General features: G+C 46.9%; 1 protein-coding gene and 1 long non-coding RNA gene across 3 annotated transcripts; one reads left to right on the forward strand and one right to left on the reverse strand.

Annotated features, from left to right (window-relative positions):
* Nucleotides 1-1,989: 1,989 nt before the first annotated feature.
* LOC137430664 (uncharacterized) lies at nucleotides 1,990-27,961 on the reverse strand. Of its 2 annotated transcripts, none has more exons than XR_013623691.1 (3): nucleotides 27,927-27,961; nucleotides 16,692-16,855; nucleotides 1,990-2,158 (listed from the first exon to the last, which is right to left on the reverse strand). It is a non-coding gene; the product is annotated as an uncharacterized LOC137430664 (long non-coding RNA). The 2 variants fall into 2 exon arrangements; XR_013623690.1 differs by lacking the exon at nucleotides 1,990-2,158 and adding an exon at nucleotides 6,697-7,461.
* Nucleotides 16,861-25,142, forward strand: LOC144892458 (uncharacterized). The gene is made up of 2 exons (XM_078779420.1): nucleotides 16,861-16,976; nucleotides 22,636-25,142. The coding sequence occupies exon 2, from the start codon at nucleotides 23,772-23,774 to the stop codon at nucleotides 24,927-24,929; it is 1,158 nt and encodes a 385-aa protein (XP_078635546.1). The 5' UTR covers nucleotides 16,861-16,976; nucleotides 22,636-23,771; the 3' UTR covers nucleotides 24,930-25,142.
* Nucleotides 27,962-27,966: the final 5 nt, after the last annotated feature.

The following is a 27,966-nucleotide window of genomic DNA, read 5'->3' on the forward strand; positions in this document are numbered from 1 at the left end:
GCAGCCATATTGGATCAAAGAAAAAAAAACCTTCAAAAACAGAAGAGTTGGCTCACACCAAGTTGACTGCACATTGTAAGTATTCTATGAATACCATTTAGTTTGGATTGTACCTCAAAGCCTTTGTGACCATGATTAAGAGGCAACGTGTGGAATATTTAATAACTAGTAAAAGAGACCAGTTCTGAGAAAAAGAAAAAAAAGATCACACATATGTATTGTCGCGCAACCGCCTTTAATTAATATCAGGCGGTCACGGATGCCGATCACGAAGGCCTTAGCCCCTGAGGCGAAAACTCAAATGGCGGATTCCAAAACCAAAAGCTACACCAAGCGCGCGGGATTGAGGGGAGCGGCGAGAGCCCTGCAGCCTTATCTATTAAATTAATCACCCGGAAACTGCGTTCAAGTATGTACAGAAAATAATAGAAGGATTTATTCAAGAAAAGGCAGGGACAGGAAAAGCACGCGCCGGTAAATCTAATTCCTAAATCGGGATCCCGCACACCAGATATCAAATACAAGACGAGGGGATATGAATACCAAAATAACACGTCCGTTATGCAAAGTGTACGCGGCGTGCGGTCTTATCTGTCTTTGTCGTCTTGTCTTGGCCGCCGTCCAACACCGCTCCATTCGGCCCCGATGTACCCACGAGTCCTCACTCCCAGTTCTACAAGCCCCGATCGCATACCACGAGGTCGCTCGCTCCAAGTGCCACAAGGCCTCGCTCCAGCGCCACGCGTCCGACGCAGGCCAGCGGCTCCACACGAGGTCGATCTCCACAAGGTCCGTGCACCAAAGGTCCAACGCAGGGCTGCACGAAGCAAGCGAACTCCACTCGGACTCGGACTCATAAGCCAACTCTCAAGCCACCTCAACCAGCAAGCCAACTCTGAACTCAACCAGGGCCAGGCCTCTCTCAACTCGACTCGAGGAATGTAACTGCTTTCTCAACTCAACTCGTCTCGGGATCCAACTCAACTCGACTGTCAAACGAACTGCCCTCTCAACTCTGGATCCAACTGCTCAACTCCCCTTCTCCACTCCAACTCGACTCTAGGAATGTAATTGCTTTCTCAACTCGCACCGGGACTCATTCTCAACTGCCCTAACGACTCGGGATCCAACTGTCCATCTGCCTGAAAATGGCATTCGGCCTCGTTAATATCTGCTGGTCCGTGACGTCAGCCTTGGCGCACTGCCAACCAATCAGTCTTCTCCACCGACTCGCCGGCTCGCCCCGGTTCACGCCCACTGCGTCACTCTCACTCCCGTCCCCTACTCCATGGTCATAGCGCGTTTTAGTCGAGGCGGATAGGCCTGTCGGAGGTGTAAATGGCGGCGGCCATTATCGGCGGTGTCCTGGCCTTGTTTCCTCCTCAGTCATGTCTGGGGGGAGGGCGTTATTTAGTGTTGCACTAAGGATCCGTCGGAATGTCTATGTGGTGTGCAGTGCCAAAAGGGACAAAGGTTTGGCTAACCAGGTGAGGACACACAGGGGTGCTACTCCTTAATCCATATGCTACTTATCACTCGAACCTCCTGGTAGATTCACAAGTATACATCCTAACCGAAAAAACGCCTACACATGAACTTATTACAGGTAGTTTTCCTTACCGTGACACCTCGAAGCATGTTACCTACGCAGCTCTATCTGCTCTACATATCACTACCCGCTAGATATAACACAGCACGCCCCCCCCCCCCCCAACACCCTGGAACCGTAGCTCCTGCAAGGTTCACTACAGGCGCCACCATCCCAGTCTTAACGCTTACTGTCACACACTTCATTAACCTATGAAATAAATCAGGAGGGCTGTGGGAAGTGAGTCGGTCTACTTACCTACACTTCCTTAACATTCTAAACCCTTTAGCAATCATGCAATAAAATATTTACAATGGTCTTCATTCCATCGCTCCTGTGGTGGGAGGAACAAACAACACACAAAAACTACCTTAACCACAACCCTTAGCCAACTTAGAAAATTCAAAACTCTAAACATTTGTACATACCCCGGTCTACAGACTGCGTCCCCCGGTGGATGCCACAAGACACAACCTTACCTGCGGGGCCATCCCCAATGCGCCCCTAAATTTCCACGGGTCCTGTCCAGATGTTACAGGTGAGTGACATGGCTCGGTGGATTTCGCCCACCTTCATGCAACACAAACCCGTTATCCACTCATACACATTCCATAAGTCATCAAGGCATTTAAAAAGTCAACAAGCACTTATTTCAATACACCCCCCTGCAGGACCATGGCATTGATGTCATTCGTGTGTGTGTGCATTCCTCAACTAGGCAGCGGGGAGGTACCGCACAACAAGATGGTGGGGGCGCTTCAGGCTGTGGTGCCCGCAGTCCCCAAAACAAGTCAACCGACTCACAAGTTCATTGCCCCCCCCCCCCTTTACCTCTTTGGCCCATGGCAGCCCAACAGCCCCTTTTCGCCGTTACCTCGCCGGTGAGGGTCTCCACACACACCAGGCTCCGTCGCCTCCTGCTTCCACGCAGCTCCACGGGTCACCGGGGGACTCCCTCACCCCACGGCGCCCAACCAGACCCTCCACCGACGAGCTCCAATTTCCATATACCACCGGCTGCCCGGGGTAATTGCTGCAGAGGGGGGCCGCAGGCATCGCTCCTCAGAGCCTGATCCGTACCTGCGGACACACATACGTTCCCAACCCACAAGACCCCAAAACACACTTCCTCCCCCGCTGCCATTCAATTCTCAACACAACTCAGCACAATTCCAAAGATGGTGTAAAAGATGTTACAAGGCTTGCCATGGCCTGCTCTCATGTGAAATCCCCCAATTCACATTTACTCAATGCACATTTCCAAAAGCACAATAATCACCCCTCATTGCCTCCAATATCATCACTCATCCATTTCCTCCAACCTCACGACCACATAGAAACACATAACCACTACACAAAAACATACGCCACCCACAAGACACTGTGTGGCCCCCATTCCATCCCCTCACCGGCCATGTCATCACTCTCACCCGCCTCCCAACTCCAAATTACATCTCCCCAAAATTTCCACAAGCAAGTGCTGCAGCCTGGGACAGTACACATCCAACACTCACCTCAAGTGCAGGTAACTACCGGTTGGTCAGATCCAAAGTGCAATCCACCCTCAAAATCCCAAAATTTATCATTGGGCCTCCCAAATTTTTCCAAATTTCTCTTTTGTCCCCACTACACTGACAGGTAGGTGGGTCCGCATCCAACGGTGATTATCACGACACAACTACCAGTGGCCACGACAGCTTTGCACCTCTACCGTGCAAGGGTCATTGGGACAAGGTGAGCAGTCAAAACGCCAACATGGCCCATGAGTGCCCATAAGGGTGCGACCCACCATCCATCCTTCGGCCCCCCTGCGAGGAACACGGCTGCACCAGCCCCAGCTGGCCAATGTGGTGAGCACCTGCTGCCAAAAACACACTACCGCACACACTACCGCACACACAACCTCGGCCCTGGGGGGCACGGTCACAGTGCGTGGCATCCCTACAGCCACGTCCCCTGCACCTCCACATCATCCCCCAGTCCGACTACAGAACTGCAGCCCCCCCAATGCTCACCCACACTTGACCACACCAAGGTCCAGTCGACAGCCATGCTCCACCAGGAGATCCACCCAGAAGACATGGTCCACACACCTCGGACACCCATAGCACCACGTTGACCCTCAACTACACAACTACATCCCCATGACTCGGCGTCCCAAATATCAGCATAGTCGCCCCCGCAACCAGTTGAAAGCTGTGTCCTGCTACCCTGTCAATTTTATCACAGCCTCCAACACTTTGGTCTAACACACCTGGATCAATAATGGTGTCACTGTGCAGTGACCACCATTTCTCTTCACAAAATTCACCCTTAAATTTGCATCTAATCCACAGATTAGAGGTGTGAGGGGGGGTGGCATGTCCTCCCATGCCAAACATTTTTCACATTTCACTAACTTCACCAAAGAAAGATGCTTTGCCATACACATGCCAGCCGAGCATGGCCCATATACTCGGCTCGTTACACATTTCCCGATTCATCAACCCCATGGCTATCTTCCCAAACAGAGAGTCCATAAATCATAACGGAACATCTATGGAAGGTCACTCTCACACCATCGCGTTCCACAGATGTCCCAATGGTTGTCCGGCAGGCTGTCTCATTCCTGTCCATTCGGTTTGACCGCGTCCATAGACCAACACAGCATGTCAGGTCTCCACATGCTGGTTGTCCCAAAGTCTCAGGGAGAGGGTGTCAGGTCGCATGCCCGGGCGGTCACCACATCAGGCCCAAGTTGGCCGTCTGCAGTGCCACCACCAAAGCACGACCTCCCCCTAGTGGTCCTCAATACATGCCATCCCAGGCTTGAGAAACCACCTCGGACCCCCCAGAGGTCTTAACCCCCACCAGGGTCCGGTGACCCTGCCGGCCTGAGCCACCCGCCCGGACACCCCCCCCCCCCCCCCCGACGGACAAGGGACGCCACACTCCACCAGACCCCCCGTGGGGCCCAGGTCATACCTCGACACCCAAGGCTGGACCCCACGTCCAAATCTCGCCAGCACAGCCCCCCAGCTGGCTGGCATACCAAAATTTTGAAAGGGGCAACTTTTGCCCGAGGCCATCACCATTGACCTCCCCATGTCCAAATCCCGCAGCCCGCGGATCAACTCCAACCAAGGCTACTCCAAATCTAACCCCCATTTACATGTAATTTTCTTTTTTCTTTTAAAATTTCTCTCCACCTGCTCCAAACCGCAGCTGCAGGTAACAACCTCTACCACCGGTTGTTCTACCCCTCCCTGCAGCTGGTCCAAATTCCCTACGGGGACCACATCTCCAGAGGCTCTATCTCCCAATCCCTCTCTGTCCGAATCCAGCCCGGAGCCAACACACTCCCCCAACTGGTTGTTCAATTTTGGAGCCTCCGTTACCAAATCGGAGTGCATGGTGAGGGTCCCCTTGGTCACCACAACCACCTCCTCGGACCGACTCACCTCATCCCCCAAACTCCTTTGGGCCTGGTCAACCTCTACCTCCATGGGACTGTCCCAGGTCCCCAGCCGCTGAATCACATCATCCTCATCATCATCCCCCTCATCATTACAAATCATTTCTGGCCCTGCCAGGCTTTCCCCAATATCCCCAATAAATACCCGGTCTGGCTCCACCACACGGACCCCCAATAACTCTACCCCTTCTTGCTCTGCACCACCGCCCTGGTGCTGCACCATTCCAAATTCATCTCCCGTTTGGGGTGTTGTGACATCCTCACGGTCCCGATAAACAACCAGGCCAGCAGGTGGGAAACATTCCCCATTACCTTTTAATTCTCCCTTCACCTCTTGGCACTCCACGCTCACCTGTGAGCACTCCCTGTTTACCTGTAGGCATTCCCCGTTCCCCTGTGGACACTCCACGTTTACCTGAAGGCATTCCCCATCTACCTGTACACATTCCCCATCCACCTGTGGACATTCCCCATCCACCTGTGGACATTCCCCATTAGCCTCTTCACATTCCGTTTGCGGTGCAATTTCCTGCTCTTGAGCCTCGTGCACATCTGCATGGGCCGTACTCTCTCATTCCCAATTTGGCTTCCCCCGTTCAGATTGAATTTCTGCCACCTTTGGCTTCTCCTGTGCCCCGGTGGCACCAAATCTCCTCATTTCTTCTTTTAATTTATTCCCCTGGGGCTCCATTTTGTTTTTCATTTCTCCCATATCTTTTTTTATGTTATTTTTCAATCCCCCAATCATTCCCCTCATTTTATTTTCCAACACACTTTTCATTTCTCCCATTTTATTTTCCAATCGCTCACCCATTCGCTCATTGCTCTCACTCTGAGCATTCATTGTTTTCCACTCCTCCAATTTTATTGTTCATTTCTCCCATTTTATTTTCCAACCGCTCACTGTTCTGCCTCATCGCCCTAAGCAAATGATCCAACATCTGGTCGTTTATCGGGGCCGCTCCTACTGCTCCCGACTCCCCGGTAGGGGAGGGGAATAAGTTGGTGCTCGGGATGGGGGAGGTTCCAAGACTCACTTCTAATTCCTCTATTTCCGGCTCACTCCCAAAACTGACAGAAGCCTCACTACGCACCTCCATTTCGTCGACCTCCGACATCTGCTTTGATGAAGGTCGTTTCCCGCGCGTGTATTTATTTTAATTCCAAAAACAAAATTTAAATTTGTCGAAGACGCGATATCACGCTCCGTATGTCCAATCGACTATACAAATCTCTCCGCCTCGATACTATACCAATTTCGGTTCCAAATGCTGGGCGGGATTTTTCACCCAGCCGGCGTCGACTCGCTACCTCCAGACAAAAAAATTGTCCGCTAGGTTCGAATCCCTAACTCCTGACACCAAATGTCGCGCAACCGCCTTTAATTAATATCAGGCGGTCACGGATGCCGATCGCGAAGACCTTAGCCCCTGAGGCGAAAACTCAATGGCAGATTCCAAAACCAAAAGCTACACAAAGCGCGCGGGATGGAGGGGAGCGGCGAGAGCCCTGCAGCCTTAACTATCAAATTAATCACCCGGAAACTGCGTTCAAGTATGTACTGTTACGTGCTCCTCCCCAAACCCCGGTCACGGTGTACCTCCGATCCCCGAAAGGAGTCACGGCAGAAAGATGTGTTATTCTGTGTGTCAATGACCAATGGTGAAACCACACCAACCAATTGTTACCAAAAAACAAGTATTTTATTAATGTCACACAAGAATAACAGCACAAGTACAATTATTAATCAATTGTACAACAAATATTATATCATTCCTATGATGGTACCATCAGTTTCTTACTCAATAACTCACTGTGCTCCAAGTGAGCGAAAAGAACATTCCCCAAAGTTTCTGTCCCGGCACCAAGCCAAAGTCGATCCACGCTCCGGTGATCGCAAGAAAAATGTCGTATCGAGACCAGAATCCAGGTCCGCTGACAGTCAACGCTGCCAAAGAGGGCAAAGGTGCACCCAAGAGGCGACTGGGAAATCACATCTTCGAGTATGAACGTTCAGCGGCTCCCAAACGGAGAACCACAAATTCCCAATCGAAATCCACATTACACGCGCAAACCAGGCTAACGGCTGGGTGCGGTGAAATGGCTGGAGCGATGCAAAATGGCGGGAGCGAGGTGAAAATGGTGGGCGGGCCCGTACTGGAGGTGTAACTGCTCTCCCACAACGATTCTCTCCGGAATCAACCGCAAAACCCGATACACAGGTTTATCTGTCACAGTGATAACCACTCTGTCACAGGAATCCCTTTCCCGGGAAAACCAAAGTTCGCTCGTAACCCACGTTCGCCAGCATCTCCTCGAGACCTCAAAGCAGCTCGGATTTTTCTTCCCAACCTCTCTTGCTCCGCTTTTCGCTTCCTCCTCCTCCTCTTCCGGTTTCTCCCGATCCGGTTTCCGGTTTCTTTTAAAACACAAATTTTTTACCTTTTGAAAACAGTTATCTTCATTTCACTTAAACGATAACAATTATAGTACATGGAGCCAAAAATGCTTACAGTGGATGAAAAGCACAACGACGGAAGTGCCTAATCCGTAACACTACCCCCCCCCCCCACCCCCTCAAGAAAGAAAGTTTGAACATAGTGAAAACTTTATTTTCATGCAAAAACCCTTTTAACAAACAAAAGTAAAACTCACACCCAAATGATCAATTCACGTGAGCAACAACAATTAATATTCCCCAGAATAAAGCAACAAAACTTCCAAACAACCACCAGGAATTTTCAAAGTTAGTACACTCTGGATAAAGCATCAGCAACGACATTGTCCCTGCCCTTTACATGCTCAATTTCCAAGTTGAACTCCTGCAAAGCTAAACTCCATCTCATCAACCTCTGATTTTTATTTTTCATTTTTTGAATGAAGGTGAAGGGGTTGTTATCAGTGAAGATTTTTATACGAAAGGTAGTCGTTCCCAGATACACCTCATAATGCTGAAGCGCGAGCAGGAGAGCAAGGGTCTCTTTTTCCACAGTGGCATAATTTGCTTGATGTTTGTTAAACTTTTTGGAATAGTAGCACACCGGGTGAACCACTCCATCCTCATCTTCCTGTAATAGAATTGCCCCAGCCCCCACATCACTTGCATCAATGGCCAACTTGAAAGGTGCTTGAAAATCCGGCGCTGCTAGGACAGGAGAGCTCATTAATATCGCTTTGACGTGGGCAAAGGCAGCCTGGCATTTGTCATCCCAAACAAACTTGGTCTCTTTCCTCAGCAAATTCGTTAAAGGGGCTACCACATCAGAAAAATTCCTGCAGAACCGCCGATACCAACCAGCCATACCCAAGAATCTTATAAGCTCCTTCTTCCCTTTTGGAACTTGGAAGCGATCAATGGCTTCTATCTTGGCTGTCACCGGTTGCACCTGACCCTGACCTACTACATGGCCGAGGAACACCACCTGTGCTTTTACAAACTCACTCTTAGAAAAGATGATGGTCAACCCTGCCTCGGTCAATTTCTTGAAAAATGCATGAATTTGTTTAATATGATCTTCCATGGTCATGGTGTGGATGATGACATCATCCAGATAAGCCTCCACCCCCTCAAGGTCTGCGATAAGCTTATTAATCAGCCGTTGAAATGTAGCAGGCCCGTTTTTCAATCCAAAGGGAAGAACCTTGAACTGATACAACCCATTTGGTGTGACTAAAGCCGAGATTTCCTTTGCTCTATCAGTAAGAGGCATCTGCCAATACCCTTTCAGCAAGTCAAATTTAGTTACAAATTTAGCTGGGCCTATTCTATCAATCCAGTCATCAATCCTCAGGATGGGATATGCGTCGGTCTTGGTCACTGCATTAACCCGTTTTAAATCCGTACAACAGCGAAAACTGCCATCGGGTTTTGGAACCAACACACATGGTGAACTCCATTCACTGCTGCTTGGTTCGATGATGTCATTCTCCAACATATATTGAACCTCCTTCCGAAGATACTCCATCTTCACAGGGTTCATCCGATAGGGGTGTTGCTTCACAGGAGTGGCTTCCCCTACCTCAATATCATGATATACCAAGTCAGTACGACCAGGTACATCTGTGACCAAATGTGCAAACTCAAAAATTAGGCTGGATAGTTGTCCTTGTTGTTCCCTCGTCAAATGACCTAATTTCTCATCTAAATGACTCAACCCTTCCGTGTTTGTCAATCTGGGACAAGCCTGGTCATCAATGTTATCAAACTTCACACCGGCCTCAACCTCTGGATTCTCTTGCACCCCGACTACAGGCACGACAGGTGAGACAGGAACCATTTTCCCCACAGGCTTCCTCTCATAATATTTCTTCAGTCGGTTGACATGACACAGCTGCCGCTTTTTCCGTCGGTCGGGAGTTGTCACCACGTAATCCTTTTCATTAACCCTCCTTTCGATTGCATAGGGACCAAAATACCTAGCCTGTAGTGGCTGATCTGGAACAGGAAGCAACACTAACACTCGGTCCCCAGGACTGAAATTTCTTATCTGAGATTTATTGTCATGTCTCACTTTCATTTTATCCTGTGTCACTTTCAAGTTTCTTCTCGCAACTTCACAAGCCTTTGCCAATCTGTGCCTAACCGTTGACACATACTCTACCACTGTTGACTGCGACTCCTCCTGCAGCCACTGTTCTTTCACCAATTTCAATGGTCCTCGAACTGCATGTCCAAACACAAGTTCAAAAGAACTGAATCCCAATGAGTCCTGAACAGATTCCCTCGTAGCAAACAACAATAAGGGTATTCCTTCATCCCAATCCTTGTCACATTCAAAACAATACGTTCTGATCATATTCTTCAATGTCTGGTGAAACCTTTCCTAGGCCCCTTGGCTCTCGGGATGGTAAGTACTTGATCTTACTTGCTCCACTCCCAACAGGTGTACCACTTGCTGAAAAAGCGTTGACATGAAATTGGAACCCTGATCAGACTGGATGACCTGAGGTAGGCCAACCAAAGTGAAAAATTTAATCAAGGCCTTCGCAATAACTGCCGCAGTAATTTTCCTAAGAAGCACTGCTTCTGGGAAGCTCGTGGAAGCGCACATGATAGTCAGCAAATACTGATGTCCAGCCTTAGTTTTCGGTAAAGGGCCTACACAGTCAATAATGACATGGCTGAATGGCTCTTCAAAAGCTGGAATTGGTTTTAAAGGTGCGGATGGGACTTTCTGATTAGGTTTTCCCACCAGCTGGCAAGAATGGCAAGATTTACAGAACTCCGCCACATCACGTCGCAATCCTGGCCAGAAAAAATGTACCAGTATTCTGTCACATGTCTTGTTCACTCCAAGGTGCCGGGCCAAAGGTGTCTCATGTGCCAAACTCAATAGCTCCTTCCGGTACGGCGGTGGCACCACAATTTGGTGATGAACTTTCCATTCATCATTTGCTGGCACCTCTGGTGGTCTCCATTTTCTCATGACTATTTCCCCTTTCATGAAGTAAACAACAGGTATCTTCATACACTCTTCCTCTGTAACGGCTTTATCAATCAAACTCCGGAGTTCCGAATCTCTGTGTTGTTCTTCAACAAGTCTTTTTCGGACCAACACCGTTTGTTCAGTCTCGTTCCCAGATGTTTCCGACGGACACTCCATTTTCTCTTTTGGTCCAGATGCCACCTTTTCCTTAAGTTCCTTGATGTCACTCCCTTTCCTATTATTTCTTCCAGACTTTTCCTCCAATATCTCAAAGGAACCCAAATCCACATCACCTTCCTTCTCCTTCTCTTCAGAGCACTTCCTACCCATAGCACGAGTCAATGCACAGGATGGAAAGATACCCGGATTCTCCTGCTCTAACTGTGCTGTGTTATTTTCCATACTGGGCTTTTCAACCAGCATCGGATTACCAGAAACTCGACCACCGGCCAAATCATTCCCGATAATGAAAGAGATTCCCTCTACAGGAAGAGTGGCTTGTAACCCCACAGTAACCGGTCCTGACACCAACTCAGACTCTAAATGGATGACATGAAGAGGAGCTTTAACATAGCCACCAACCCCTGTAAAAGAACACTAACCCCCGTAAGATTGATGTGCTCCTGTGTCCCTCAATACCCTAACAGGTCTCAGGTTCGTTAAGTCCCCATCCAGGGACACAAAACCCTTGGAAATAAAAGGTTTGTAACCCTCTTGGACAAGGTCATTCTGTGATGCCGTAACTTTGGCACGGGAACCTTCACAAGGCACTGTCCTCCAAGGACGATTTCTCGTATTGGCCAATGCACTCGGAGTTGCACTAATCTGACTCCGCTCCTGATTTTTCCTTTTCAGGGTGTAACATTGGGACATCAAATGCGATCCCGGTCGATCGCTGAATTAACGCCAGGGGGGTTGACTCAGCCTGTCATCCTTCCGAGGTCGGCTAATTGAGTACCAGTTCACTGGTAATTCCCTGTTTGTCGTTAAAGGCGGCAAAAAGGGTTGGCGTCAGGAAGGGCATCCGGCCGTAAAACATTGCTTCAAAAAGGGGACCAAAAACAACAACAACCACGGTTCCCGAAAAAGGCCAACCCCCGCTTTGCAGGGAAAAATGGCCTCTAAAGGTGTTTATTATATATTTAACCCTCTTGGACAAGGTCATTCTGTGATGCCGTAACTTTGGCACGGGAACCTTCACAAGGCACTGTCCTCCAAGGACGATTTCTCGTATTGGCCAATGCATTCGGAGTTGCACTAGTCTGACTCCGCTCCTGATTTTTCCTTTTCAGGGTGTAACATTGGGACATCAAATGCCCAGGTTTCTTGCAAAAACTGCAAGTAGGCCCGGAGGAAAAACTTGTGGTCTGCCTCGGGCCCCCCGGAAGATAGGTATGTCTTGGAACTTCAGTCTTCTGATCCCTAAAAGTCACAGTATCAGATTTGTCCCCATAGTCCTCTCTAGGCCACCTCCATGAAAATTTGTTCTCCGAACCTGATTTACCGTAACTCCCCTGACGAACTCTAGGCGGGAAGTTAGGTTTGTGGAACCCCATCCTGTGTGTCAAGGCATAGTCATCTGCCACTGTTGCTGCCTCATACAACTCCGGTACTTTTTTTTCATCCAGATGTATTTTAATGTCCACGTGGACACACTATTTGAATTCCTCCACCAAGATCAATTGTCGTAAAAGGTTGAAGTCTTTCCCAATCTCCTTCGAGTCACACCACCTATCAAACATAGTTTCCTTCATTCTGGCAAACTCCACATGGGTCTCACTCTCCCTCTTCCTGGCATTCCTGAATTTTTGTCGGTAAGCTTCAGGGACCAATTCATAGGCTTTGAGAATGGCTTTCTTTACTATCTCATAATCTGCACATTGGTCAATCGGTAAAGCCGAATAGATGTCTTGAGCTTTACCCACCAGAACACTTTGTACTAACATAGTCCAGGACCCCACAGGCCATTTTAACATTTGAGCCACCTTCTCAACGTGTAAAAAAAACATGGCTACCTCCTTTTCATTGAAGGGTGGAACCAGCCTCACATGCCTACCAACATCCCAAGAGTTCTGACTGGTTGTCGAACTAGCCGGCATGGATACTACTTCTCTCCGTTCCCCCAGTAATTTCAGCTCCTTGAGTTTAAGTTCCTTCTGATACTCCATGTCCCGTTCCTTTAACTCCCTTTCGGCTCTCCTTTCCTCTGCTCTTTCCTCGGCTCTTCTCTCCTCGAGTTCTCGTTCCTGTTCTGCTCTTTCCTTTTCCGCTTTCCATTCCAACTCTTTTAACCTTTCCTGGCTCTGCAGTTGCATCTCCATTTTCCGGAGCTCCACATTTCCTTTTTCCTCTGGTACCCAATCCAAGGCTACCTCTTCCCATGTTCCTTGTCCCACTCGGCATTCTACCACCAATGTCTGAATCTCTGCTTTCTTCATACTAACTCAGACCTCCAAGTTACAATATTTGGCCAATATCATGAGTTCCGATCTTTTTAACGCCTGGAACTGTGCCTCATTAGGGGACGCCGCAAACTTTTCTGCGTCAAACACCATGGTGACTATTAGTTAGCACCTGTTAACCTTCACACAAAAATTCCAATTTTTTGAAAAATTTGGGAATGTTACAAAATTCCAAATTTGGGAATTTTGGAAATGTTAGGGAATTATATCCCGGACGAGCCCCCAATTTATGTTACGTGCTCCTCCCAAAACCCTGGTCACGGTGTACCTCCGAGCCCCGAAAGGAGTCACGGAAGAAAGATGTGTTATTCTGTGTGTCAATGACCAATGGTGAAACCACACCAACCAATTGTTACCAAAAAACAAGTATTGTATTAATGTCACACAAGAATAACAGCACAAGTACAATTATTAATCAATTGTACAACAAATATTATATCATTCCTATGATGGTACCATCAGTTTCTTACTCAATAACTCACTGTGCTCCAAGTGAGCGAAAAGAACATTCCCCAAAGTTTCTGTCCTGGCACCAAGCCAAAGTCGATCCACGCTCCGGTGATCGCAAGAAAAATGTCGTATCGAGACCAGAATCCAGGTCCGCTGAGTCAACGCTGCCAAAGAGGGCAAAGGTGCACCCAAGAGGCGACTGGGAAATCACACCTTCGGGTATGAACGTTCAGCGGCTCCCAAACAGAGAACCACAAATTCCCAATCAAATCCACGTTACACATGCAAATCAGGCTAACGGCTGGGTGCGGTGAAATGGCTGGAGCGAGGTGAAAAGGCTGGAGCGATGCGAAATGGCGGGAGCAAGGCGAAAATGGTGGGCGGGCCGGTGCTGGAAGCGTAACTGCTCTCCCACAACGATTCTCTCTGGAATCAACCGCAAAACCCGACATGCAGGTTTATCTGTCACAGCGATAACCACTCTGTCACAGGAATCCCTTTCCCGGGAAAACCAAAGTTCGCTCGTGACCCACGTTCGCCAGCGTCTCCACGAGACCTCAAAGCAGCTCTGGTTTTTCTTCCCGACCTCTCTTGGTCCGCTTTTCGCTTCCGCCTCCTCCTCTTCCGTTTTCTCCTGAGCCGGTTTCCGGTTTCTTTTAAAACACTAATTTTTTGCCTTTTGAAAACAGTTTTCTTCATTTCACTTAAACGATAACAATTATAGTACATGGAACCAAAAATGCTTACAGTGGATGAAAACCACAACGACGGAAGTGACGAATCCGTAACAGTACAGAAAATAATAGAAGGATTTATTCAAGAAAAGGCAGGGACAGGAAAAGCACGCGCCAGTAAATCTAATTCCTAACTCGGGATCCCGCACACCAGATATCAAATACAAGACTAGGGGATATGAATACCAAAATAACACGTCCGTTATGCAAAGTGTACGCGGCGTGCGGTCTTATCTGTCTTTGTCGTCTTGTCTTGGCCGCCGTCCAACACCACTCCGTTCGGCCCCGATGTACCCACGAGGCCTCGCTCCCAGTTCTACAAGCCCCGATCGCACACCACGAGGTCCCTCGCTCCAAGTGCCACAAGGCCTCGCTCCAGCGCCACGCGTCCGACGCAGGCCAGCGGCTCCACATGAGGTCGATCTCCACAAGGTCCGTGCACCAAAGGCCCAACGCAGGGCTGCACGAAGCAAGCGAACTCCACTCAGGCTCGGACTCACAAGCCAACTCTCAAGCCAACTCATCCAGCAAGCCAACTCTGAACTCAACCAGGGCCAGGCCTCTCTCAACTCGACTCTAGGAATGTAACTGCTTTCTCAACTCAACTCGTCTCGGGATCCAACTCAACTCGACTGTCAAACGAACTGCCCTCTCAACTCAGGATCCAACTGCTCAACTCCCCTTCTCCACTCCAACTCGACTCTAGGAATGTAACTGCTTTCTCAACTCGCACCGGGACTCCTGCTCAACTGCCCTAACGACTCGGGATCTAACTGCCCAACTGCTTAAAAAGGGCGTTCAGCCTCGTTAATATCTGCTGGTTCGTGACGTCAGCCTTGGCGCACTGTTAACCAATCAGTCTCCTCCACCGACTCGCCGGCTCGCCCCGGTGCATGCCCACTGCATCACTCTCACTCCCGTCCCCTACTCCATGGTCATAGCGCGTGCTAGTCGAGGTGGATAGGCCTGTCGGAGGCGTAAATGGCGGCGGCCATGATCGGGGGTGTCCTGGCCTGGTTTCTTCCTAAGTCATGTTAGGGGGGAGGGCGTTATTTAGTGTTGCACTAAGGATCCGTCAGAATGTCGATGTGGTGTGCAGTGCCAAAAGGGACAAAGGTTTGGCTAACCAGGTGAGGACACACAGGGGCGCTACACCTTAATCACTACGCTACTTATCACTCGAACCTCCTGGTAGATTCACAAGTATACATCCTAACCGACAAAACGCCTACACATGAACTTATTACAAGGTAGTTTTCCTCACCGCGACACCTCAAAGCATGTTACCTACGCAGCTCTATCTGCTCTACATCGGGTAGGTGGGGGTAATATGGACCCCCTAAGCCAAAGTCACGATAGAGGCTATACAAAAAGACAAGGAAATTTCCAAATAATGGTTTATTTAGACAACCAGACAGACTACATCCCCGTGTAGTTTGGGTTAAATAAAATCAAAAAACATATGATTGACGGGACACATAAAAATATGCCATCAGTGTCCATATTCCAAACAATGTGGGCAATATGGACCCCCCCATTGGGGTAATATGGACCGCGGGTCCATATTACTTCAATGTGGTAAGTCCAGTTTCTTTTCGACAAATGTTCCCTGGGACAAATGTTACTTTCCGATTTTTCAGTGAACAACAACCTTAGCGACACTCGTCACAGACGAAAGCACCTATACCCTCATAGTCAGTTTCGTTTTTGTGGGCCCATTGCTTGCATTCACTGCATTGGATCCAATAAAATTCAGGTGGATCAACAAATAACTCATTGCAATATATGCAATAGAAATTACTCATGCAGTTTTCAGGTCCTTTTCTGTGTTGCTTAGCAGACTTGGTAACCTGATTTCGAACTGGAAGAACACAAAAACAAAAACACCTTGGACCTAGCCGTCAAGTATCGGCTATTTGTCAACAGCTGATGTTATACACCTTCACATACACAGAAAAACACAGCCTTTACTTGCCTCTTCCTGCCCCTACAGTTACCAATTACAAATTGTATTCAAAAGAATTAGGCATAACAATAAAGGTCAGATTTGTTTATAGCGGAATTATGTTGAAATTGTGTTGATAACGCTTTTTCGAGGTGAGTTAAATCTCCGACAGTGCGTAGTCACTGTCGGATTTTTATACAGAATCAAGTGTACATGATACTTGACGGCTACTTGGACCATGCCTAGTTTTGCTTAGTCACATATTTCAGTGCAGAAAAATTTATTTGATTCAAATTTGGACAGTGAACATGCTGTTTTGTGGACTTATTCTATTAGCTTCCTGTGTGGGGAATATGGACATCGACCACGGGGAATATGGACATGGGTCCATATTAGACACTAACAAAGGGTCCATATTCCCCACACCATGCCTCTCGATCATGTCAGCATGCCCAGTACATATGGGCTGGGATGGAGTTTTCTACACACAGTGGTGCTGTAGACAGCTCTCACGTGTACTCAGCCAGGGACACCACTCATCAAACAAGCTAGTGACTACATGTACATACACAGTACTGCATGCTTATGAATTGTAAAATTTGAGATGAAAACTTTTGGAAGTTTGCACTTACCGTCATTAAAGAGTTTGAATCAACTGCAGTTGTTCACTTGCTGGTCGGCCATACTTGTGTATCCCGTGATATGGAGACGAGGCTTGATGCAGTGCATCATGGGAAATTCAGTGGGGTCCATATTCCCCTGGGGTCCATATTACCCCCACCCACTGTATCACTACCTGCCAGACATAACAGTATTATCACAGGAATGATGGTTGCCTAGTTTGCAGAAGAGTTACTTATAGCATGAACTTTCATGTTCAGTCTGCAGTCATAGCAAGATACAGTGGATGTATTGAGGTGAGTGGAAAGACGTTTTTTTTTCATGCTGTATTCATTGTCATTTGCATCGTAGTTGTTTGAATAACATTGTAATTTTATTTTTACAATGTTATTCATGTATGAGGATTTTAACATTAATTTGCATCCTGTATAAGTCCATATTGCTAATGTACAGGAGTATGGTTTAAACAAAATGATAAACTAGATAAACTATGATAAGGAATAGATAAACGGTTGCAATGATGTTTATCACTTTTTAGAAATCCGTCGAAGCTATTTGAATGGTAGTATCTACTTTCACAACAACTTTATTGATTTTGCACCGACTTTATGCCCAATGACAGTATGCTTACAATGCGGTTACATATACAACGCTTATTTCACATTCAAAAACCCAAAATATGCTTGATATCTGTAAATTCTGAGTTTGCTTGATAAAATAAGCTTCAGTAAATGACACATTACCTTGAAACCCTTCAAGTTAGAATGTTAAAGTGAAGAAAATGAACAGAAATCGACATGTATTCTGTACACATCTGTTTGAAAAAGTGCAAATGTCAAAGGTCGAGTTTCAAAGAGCATAAAAGAAAATTGCACCACTTCTAGGATTTACATCCACCATGGTGAAGTTGCCTACATATGTACCTAACATGTAGTAGCAATGAAAATTTTCTAGCCGACCAAGTAGGATAACTCCTTAACAAGGCCACTTTTTTCAGTTTGGCCTCTCTACTACATGTTGATAGTTACTTATTTTAAAGGCCCAAATTATCCATCAATTATGGGATACTAGCAGAAGTACCCGGCATTGCCGGGCGGGGAAGGGGAGGGGAGGGGGAAGGTGAGGGGAGGGGAACGGGGGGGAGGGAAGGAGAGGGGGGGGAGGGGAGCAGAGGGGGGGAGTGGAGAAGAGGGGGAGGGGTAGGGGGAGGGGGAGGGGGAAAAGGGAGGGGGAAAAGGGAGGGGGAGGGGGAAAAGGGAGGGGGGAGGGTGAGGGGAGAAGGGGAGGGGGTAGGGTGGAGGGGGAAGGGAGGGGGAGGGGAGGATGGAGGGGGGGAGGGGGAAGGGAGAGGGAAGGGGAGGGCCAGTCAACAATGACGTTGCAGTTCTCATGGTCGGAGAGCAGCACAACAATCGCGACATCGTCCTGCATCTTCGCAACAGCACAAAGCGGCTTTTGGAGACTCACCGATCCTGTGACGCCCTCCAGTACCGGCGTTGCCGGGCGGGGGAAGGGAGACCCGTACATTACACACATTACAACATTACACACACACAAACTGTGTTTTATGTTCAATGGTCTGGCGGCGGGGATGGAACATCACGTGATCGCTCTGAGCGAATCAGCGCGCTGCTCTGCCACCAGGTCAGATTCCGTATATAATATTCCTCGCTGAAATGCGCTGAGGTAAATATGAATAAAAAATATGGATCTCGTCAAATATTTTTAGGTCGGCCATGTCCTTCCCAGGCTCAATGGCCATGTCTGTGCCAAATATCAAGTACGTGAGCCTCTCCATTTCGGAGTCTATCGGTAACATTACACACACACAAACTGTGTTTTATGTTCAACAAGCAGAAGTACCCAGCATTGCCGGGCGGGGGAGGGGAGGGGGAGGGGGAAAGGGAGGGGGAGGGGGAAGGGGAGGGGAAGGGGGAAGGGGAGGGGAGGGGGAAGGGGGAAGGGGAGGGGAGGGGAACGGGGGGGAGGGGAGGAGAGGGGGGGAGGGGAGGAGAGGGGGGAGGGGAGAAGAGGGGGGAGGGGAGGGGGAGGGGAGGGGAGGGAGGGAGGAGGAGGGAGGAGGGTGAGGGGAGGGGGGAAGGGGGAGGGTAAGGGCGGAAGGGGGAGGGTGAAGGGGGAGGGTGAAGGGGGAGGGGTAGGGGGAAGGGAGGGGGTAGGGTGGAGGGGGAAGGGAGGGGGAAGGGGAAGTGGGGGAAGGGGAGGATGGAGGGGGGAGGGGAGGGAGAGGGGGAGAGGGGAGGGGAAGGGGGGAAGGGGAGGGTGGAGGGGGAGGGGAGGACAGAGGGGGGTGGGGAGGGGGAGGGAGAGGGGGGAGGGGGAAGGGAGGGAGAGGGGGGAGGGGAAAGGGGGGGAAGGGGAGGATGGAGGGGGAAGGGAGAGGGGGGAGGGGAAGGGGGGGAAGGGGAGGATGGAGGTGGAGGGGAGGACGGAGGGGGAGGGGAGGTAACATTACATTACACACACACAAACTGTGTTTTATGTTCAATGGTCTGGTGGCGGGGATGGAACATCACGTGATCGCTCTGAGCAAATCAGCGCGCTGGTCTGCCACCGGCTAAGATTCCGTGTATAATATTCCTCGCTGAAAAAAAATCTATGTGAAACATGCTACTATCTGTAGTGAAAATGTATCAAAGTTGAACCCAGGTGTGATGCTCACTTAAACCACTGAGAGGCGACTATAAGACCTCGGACGTCCACGACTCCGGACCACTCCTGCGACATTTACTCTATGACATGTAGACTCGGATGGTACGTACATGCAGACATTCTAGGCTTGCTTGCATTGACTAATATTAACGATCCTTCCTATATGATGCCACGATCCTGATATATATTGCATGATTTTATTCTACAGGATGATGCCAGAGATCTGATTGTTATTAAACCTACCTATGGGACAAAGTTGTGGACTTGATTGATTTTCACAACACTATCTATGCTAAATCATGCTAAATCATGCTAAATGCTAATCATGCTAAAATCTATGCTACTTGCTGTGAGTTTATGGCGGCAAGGAACATCACGTGATCGCTCTGAGCGAATCAGCGCGCTGCTCTGCCATCACCTCAGATTCCGTGTGTCATATTCCTCGCTGAAAAAAAATATGGATCTAAAGATGAAAGAAAAAAAAACCTATGTGGTGTGAATGGCAATGTTCCTTGCTGAAATGTGAAAAAACGCAATCGCTTTTCGCTCTGAATTACGTGCGAACGCGTAACTGTGAGTTTATGGCGGCAAGGAACATCACGTGATCGCTCTGAGCGAATCAGCGTGCTGCTCTGCCACCGCCTCAGATTCCGTGCATAATATTCCTCGCTGAAATGCGCTGAGGTAAAAATATGGTAAAAAAATATTATGAAATATTTTTTTTTAGGTCGGCCATGTTCTTCCCAGGCTCAATGGCCATGTCTATGCCAAATATCAAGCACGTGAGCCTCTCCGTTTAGGAGTCTATCGGTAACATTACACACACACACACAAACTGTGTTTTATATATATATAGATGTCTGGGAACGTCTTTGCCCCAAGTCTCCATGAACTGTCTGTCCAGGCCCAACGTTTGACTAAAATTGGCAGGGATTTGTAAGTTGCCCTGCCACGGTAACGCACCTACTCTTCACGAAAGACTTTGAGGTCCAGCATTGACCAGTTCTGATAGACAGGTCCTCCAGCTTGACGTCCTGATGTATGACACTTGATGCATGCGAAACACCAAGGTGAGAATTTCTAGCTGGCTCAAATTTCAAACACAGAAGATACAGCTTGAAGATGAGTGCGCACACCGACTTCTGAGCTATCCTTCCATACTTCCAGCAAGACGAGAATGTTTATAGTTGAAAAAAAAATCAATGATGATCTCTTAAACAAATTAGTTTTGTGTGAAACCTATTTTTTGACTTTGCATTGCAACAAGCCACTGAGTTTATGACACCGACAATTATTACCACCACTTTCACTGGTTCAATGGGTCAAATGGCTTCCAGAAGTAACATGGAGCTAAACAAGTCAAATGCTGACACCTCGATCATTGGGTCTCCAAAATGGGAGAGGAGATGTTTTATATTGTTTACTTTTACCCGATTTTGTATTTTTGGGACTTCGTGAAATATTGCGTTCAGCTTATAAAATGTTTTAGATTTAAGTCGCCGGAGGCATTATGTTTTAGGGATGTCTGTCCGTGATAGGTTTGCGTTACCGCAATAACTTAAGAATGGCTGAAGGTATCTAAGTCAAACTTGGTGCAAGTATGTATAATGATGCAAAGATGAACACATTCGATTATGGGATCAATAGGTCAAAGCTGCTTTAATTAATGTGATCATCATCAATCTCTAAGCCAGGGTGCGAATCCACGTCCACCATTTGGTTGGTGCAGCTTTACGACCGACACATCTGGGAACATTTCAAACTATCGGCAAGGCATGGACAGCTTTTGGCATCGCACAAACGGGTACAGTTAAATTTAATGAGCACCAGGACTGCTGGAAGCATTGGTGGTCCAGATTTCCTTCATCACTTCATCACATGCAAACTTCAGGATGACGTTCGAGGGAGTGTCGACAGATTCCAGCTTGATAGTTTACATGTTGAGACAAACAATCCATGTATTGGGTCAGTTGCATGGAGTTAATGTCTCCCATATGGCACAGAAGAGCTGGTTGGTATCGATATTCATTGACTTCAGATGATGTTCTTATGGGGGCACACGCACACAATGGCATGTGGAGGTTTCAATTTCACAAATAATTTCTGGTGAAATGTCCCACGATTTCCCAAGCTTACTGATGCACTGTTGGTATATGCACTCTCCTTCTTTGTAAGTTTCAGTGCTCCAATATTTCCTTTTCTGGTGAATGAAGGCACTGATTGAATTGCATCCAGTAAACGCCTGCAGACCAACAAAACCAGAACACGCACAGGCCTGTAGCCAGCTAGTGCATCCAGGGTTAGGGTTAGTGTTACACAGAGAGAAAGACCTTTTTGGCTTTTCTAAGTATAGATCAGGGTGGAGCTTATTTTTGAACTTTTGAAATATGATCTTCCTACCCTCTCAATTTGTTCCTATATATGAAATAAAAATTCAGGCAAAATATGAGCACAATATTTAGGGGTAGCTCAATGATGGTAAAGTTTCTGATACCCCAAAGCTGCGGCCGCCCTTTTATTTCGCATACTACTGATAATAGATTAATTCTGTTGATAAATTAAGAACCCAATTTTAACTACTAAGTACATTGACACTCTCTCCTATCATCATACACACAACATGCAATCATTGTGGTAAAATTAATTACTGGGAACACAGATAAAACCTTTAAGTTATAAAACTCTGTGCTCCATTAAATAAATAATTACAGTAGTAATATGTACATTGTACATACACAATATCTGTTATAATAAAAGAGTAAAATGTTCGTTGAGCTAGAGTCTGCTAGACAATAAATGCTAAAATGAGATGTAGCGCTGACCTGGGAACGCTTAACACCATAGTATCTAAAAGTAAACACTGTACATAGGTGTATCACAGAACACTATTTGAAAATAAAAACGAAGTTATCACAGGCTTTGCAGAGAATCACAGAAACAATGGGTGTATAAACATGGTATAATATTATCACAGATTATAGAAGCATAATCATTGTGGTTCAACTGGTTCATATCTATTATCCAACCAATCATCCGAATCCCATTGTTTTGCTGATAAATTGATAATGCAAATTTTCCATGAATTTATATTCCAGACATGTTCAGACTTGTTTACTGTTTGGACTCAATGGACTGACTATGCTGACTAAGCAACAGCTGCAACACTGTTGCAGCAGTATGTTTGTGTAATTGCTTGAGGCATTGTGCTCACTGCTCAGTTATTAATAGAACTGTTTGAATTTTCTTGATTCTTAATTTCTTAATGCTATGTTCTACTTCTTTCAGATTCATATCTGATTGGAAATGTCATCTGTGGAAAAAGCAACAAGATCTCAAACCAAGTTGTATCTCCTTGGCGACTCTGTGACTGAATTAAGTGGCAGCAAGTTGCCATCATTGCGTATGGCTCTTGGATTCTTCCTACATCACCATCTCGATCTGAAGGAGACCGTAAGACAATCGTCGGATGTTACCATCACGGAAATAGCTAACTTTTGGAAGAAAGCTAGAATCCCGATGAGAGCTCATCAAAACTGCCAAACCAAGCTTGAGCAGACATTTGAAGAATGGCGTCTTCTGAAAAAGAACAAAGCGCGAACGTCACCAACTCAACTCGCGAGAGAGTCGGCTTTTGTTTCCAGGCTTGAAGACCTTTTTGATGTCGCTCACGCTGATGCTCTGACCAATACGTCAGTATTACAAGAAGACAAGGATTTCTTGTTAGCCCAGCGAGAAAAGGGAAGAAGGGGGTCGCTGGCTGGAGTAGATGTAAAGCTTGCTGCGAAGGAGAAAACGGCGTCCAAAAGAGAGGAGGAAATGCTTGCCAGGCGACAGCGAATGGAGCAAATGAAACAGTTAGCAGCTTCTACAGCTGAACTGATTTCATCTGGTTCTGAATCTGAAAACAGCTCAGCAGAAGATAGTGAAAAGATGGAAACTGGGGACAATGCAAGTGAGGGAGCTGCTGGAGGCATCACATTTCAGACACGAAAAAGAAAGAGGGGGCGAAAAACTGTCGTTACTGAAGAACTCGCAGCCGCTCTAGATCGCACAAAGTGTCAGACCGCAAAGCCGTTTTTATTATAGCAGAAACTGCCAAAAGCTTGGGACAGAACATTGATGAACTTGCTCTAAACAGAGACTCAATTCGCCGACAAAGAGTACAACACCGAGTCCAGAGATCTGCAAATATAAAGGCGGAGTTTCAGGGTAACGTTCCCCTTGTTGTTCACTGGGACGGCAAACTGATCCTTGATCTAATTGGAAAAGAGAAGGATGATCGCCTGCCAGTATTGGTTTCAGGGAAAGGAGTTTCTCAGCTACTCACAGTTGCCAAGCTTCCATCTGGAACAGGCGAGGCTCAGGCTGCTGCTGTCTTTGGAGCCATTGAAGACTGGGGCGTAGCCGACAGCATCCGAGCTATGTGTTTTGACACGACAAGCTCAAACACTGGTCAGATCGCTGGTGCCTGTGTCCTTCTAGAGCAGAAGCTTGAGAAGGAGCTCTTGTCACTAGCTTGCAGGCATCACATTATGGAATTGATAATTGGTGCAGTGTTCCAAGTGTGTATGGGATTGGGAGCCAAATCTTCTCCCGAGGTTCCACTCTTCAAACGCTTCCAGGAATACTGGGGATTCATAGACACGGCCAAGTATGAACCAGGGATTGCAGCTGATGACGTGGCAAGTCTAGTGGAAGACATAAAGCAAGGCACTATCGATTATGCCAACAAGCATCTTGAACAGAGTCAGCCGAGAGATGATTATAAAGAATTCTTGGAACTTGTGATTGTCTTTCTCGGTGCTGCTCCTGCCAGAGGAGTGCGATTCATGTCACCCGGAGCAATGCACCATGCCCGCTGGATGTCCAAAGTAATATACTGTCTCAAGATCTGGATGTTCAAGGCTCAATTCAAACTGACTCCTGCAGAAAAGAGAGGATTACGTGATGTGTGTGTATTCACAGTACGTGTCTACCTGACAGCCTGGATCTCTGCACCTCAAGCATCAGGTGCTCCTTACAGTGACCTGCTGCTGCTGAAGTCACTGCTTGAATACTCATCAATCCATCCAGCCATCTCAAAGTCAACATCACGCAAGTTTTCCAATCACATGTGGTACTTGTCACAGGAACTTGTTAGCTTGGCTTTCTTCGACAGTCGGGTCAGTTCGGCAACCAAGAGACTGATGGTGAGTGCCATGAAGAATGAAGAAGACCAAGATCAGGATCATTCCAAGCGAATCACTGTTGCTCTTGATTCATTCAAGGACAAGAACTTGGAAGATTTCGTCACGGCAAGGTCAATGAAACTTCTGCGAATGATGGAACTTCCAGATGGATTTCTCGCAGTTGATCCGGACTTGTGGGATGACAGAGACGACTACAAGCAGGCTGCAGAAACAGTCAACTCTCTAAAAGTTGTCAATGACTACGCTGAACGTGGAGTGGCACTCATTCAGGAGTACAGTGGGTTGATAACCCGCGATGAAACTCAGCTGCAATTCCTGCTGCAAGTTGTCGAGGACCATCGCAGAATGTACCCTGATAGCAGAAAACATACACTGTCCGGGATGCCATGAAAATAATAAATTTGGGGTTTGCTGGACATTGTCAGACTGATACTATGAACTCTGTCAGAAACTGAACAAAGAATTCACTATTAACGTGTTCAAAAATAAATACTGTGTTCAAGTGTGTTGTTTAAAATAAATTAAGATATAGTCTGATATACTCGTAATTCGTTGAATTTTTATAATTTTCATAATCTTTGCGGCCCTTGAGCTACCCCTAAACATAATAATTTAGTGCCCAAACGTTTTATACAGTGTTTCTATATTATATGGAACAGACGAAGGGGGTAAGACTTTCATAAATATAAATTTAGTTTTTTAGAAATTTTAAAGCTCCACCGTAGTATAGATGTCAGACAGACAGACAACAACAACAACAACAACAACAACATGCGTTTTAAGGCCATTTTCCCTGCTAGAGCAGGGGTTAGCCTGGCGGCCCCCATGACAATCTTCTCCATCTTGCCCTATTTTCTGCATCTCTCCTTGTTAACCCCCTTGCCCGCATTTCTTCTTCCACCACCTTTAGCCAAGTATTTCTCGGTCTTCCCCGTCCTCTACTTCCTTCTACATTCATTTCCATCACTCTTCTCAACCAGTCACTTTCATCCTTCCTCAACACATGACCAAACCATCTCAACCTGTTCCTCTTCACAGCATCAATCACAGGCTCTATTCCCATCATTTTTCGCAATTCATCATTTGTCTTCCTCTCTCTCAACGATACTCCGCACATCCATTGAACCATTCACATTTCCACCTTTCCAACCTTCGTTGCTGCTGTACGTTCATTACCCATGTCTCGCTCCCATAAATCATAACACTTCTCACACATGCAGCATACACCTTTCCCTTCAGCTTCAACGACACTCCCCTCCTCATCAGCACGCCACTCAGTTCCCGAAACTTCTTCCATGCACATCTCACTCTCGCAACCGTTGCCGAGTCTGATCCACCTTCTCCATTCAGCATGTCTCCGAGGTAGCAAAATGTTTTCACACCTTCCAGCTTCACGCCGTCTCCTAGATCCAACTCAACATTTCCTCCATCTGCAGCTCCCTCTGTGCACACCTTACATTTGAATGTAACTGCCACACTGGTTAATGACCCTCTCAGACCACTACATTTTTCATGAACCCACTCAGCGCACATTGGACATTGAATGGAGTTCACTCCGACACCCTTCCTGCACACAGCACAGGGCCACTTCCCTGTTCTTTCCACCTCACCACATGCTTTACCACTTGCCATCACCTTCGTCTTTCCGATATTCACCTTCAGACCTTTTGTCTCCATACATTCCTTCCACTTGTTCATCTTTTCCTTCAGTCCATCCATACTTTCCGCAATCAACACCAGATCATCTGCATACAACAACTCCCACGGTAAACCCTCCTTTACGTTCTGAGCCAGCACCTCCATCACAGCTACAAATAGTAGTGGACTTAGTACCGACCCCTGATGCACTCCCACGTTCACCTCAAACTCACCACTGTTCCCGTCGTTCGTCCTTACAGCTGTGCGCACTCTTTTGTACATTGCCATCACTACTCTGATCAACCATTCCTCCACTCCTAACTTCCTCATTACCCATGTCAATACTTTGCGTGGAACCCTATCGAATGCTTTCTCCAGATGTCAGACAGACAGACGCCAAATTACCTCTTTTAGTATAATTACAGGATTAAAAGCAGAATTAACAATTAAAGTATGTAATGCACGTCTCCATGACGTCCTCTGTGATTGCATAATCGAAGAAATAGTCACAAATTGTTTTTAATCCGACTCCGGCGGCCATTTTTGATCGCCTGTGCAGTTTCATTGGCAAGCGGCTTCCCAAGCGGTTCTTACGGAACGATTGGTTTGGCAGGCAATCGCAAGCCGCTTGCTATCGTAACACACGTCTGGCATTTTTAGCCAAATGATTATAACTTTTCGTGTAAAGGTTTAGCTTAGGCAGTAGCTTCGTGAAACTGTAACTTCAGACAAGGCTTGCAGCGAAATATAAAGGCAACAGCTTTTGCAGTCCACACGTCGATTGTGATTCGTATTTCTGAAACCCACTCCTCCATCTTTTTATGTCTCCGTTGACAAAGTCGCCGCAGGCATTATATTTTCGGGTTGTCCGTCTGTCCGTCCGTCCGTACGGGCTAAACCTCATTTTTCTCAGCAACCATATGTCTGATTGAGACGAAACTTTCAGGGTAGGAGTGACACCCATGCAGAATGTGTCAATGATAATTGTGACGTCATAGGTTTGCTTGGCAGGCAGCCATCTTGGATGAAAAGCAAATAATATAAAAAGTATTTCTCGGAAACCACTGAATGGAAAAATTTGAAACTTGGCACATTGTCAAGTACTCCCAATGGGGAACAAAAGCTTGATAATGATGACATCATAGGGGAAGTGGTATACCAGCCAAAAATGTTTTAATCGAATTCCTTATCCTAAAAATCTGAAATTGCATGCACATGATCTCTGACCCATTTGTATTGAAATATTACATTTATGACATCATAGGTCACATGGTTTGGCAGCCATTTTGGATTGAAGGGAAATATTAAATAATGATATCTCTGAAACCGCTCACCATATCGATGCGAAATTTTACAAATATCATCTAACAGCATTGTTGCATATAGTTTGAAAATGATGATGTCATAGGTCACGTGGTTTGGCAGCCATTTTGGATTAAAAAATGAACCTTATCTGATCAACACGAAACTTCACAAACGTGATCCCCTCCCCATACATATGCAGAGTTAGGGCATATACCCGTTGTGGGACTATGCGGAGGCATATTGGTGACAGTCGCATTGTTCTAGTTTTATCTAAAGCTGAAATGCACCACGGATATGCTCTGCGTACGTAATACTTCGACGTTGCTTGTGCGCCGGTACCGGATATGACGTTGTGCAGCGTAAGCGATATTATCGCTTTAACGATGCAATAGTATTCTTGTAAATGTTAGTAATAATAAGTAAAGTAATAGCCAATACTCACACCCTTTGATTGTAATTTATTCACGCTCACGATGAGCAGTTG

The sequence above is a fragment of the Myxine glutinosa genome, chromosome 1, assembly GCF_964187855.1.
Source record: "Myxine glutinosa chromosome 1, kmMyxGlut1.1, whole genome shotgun sequence".
Classification (NCBI taxonomy): domain Eukaryota; kingdom Metazoa; phylum Chordata; class Myxini; order Myxiniformes; family Myxinidae; genus Myxine; species Myxine glutinosa.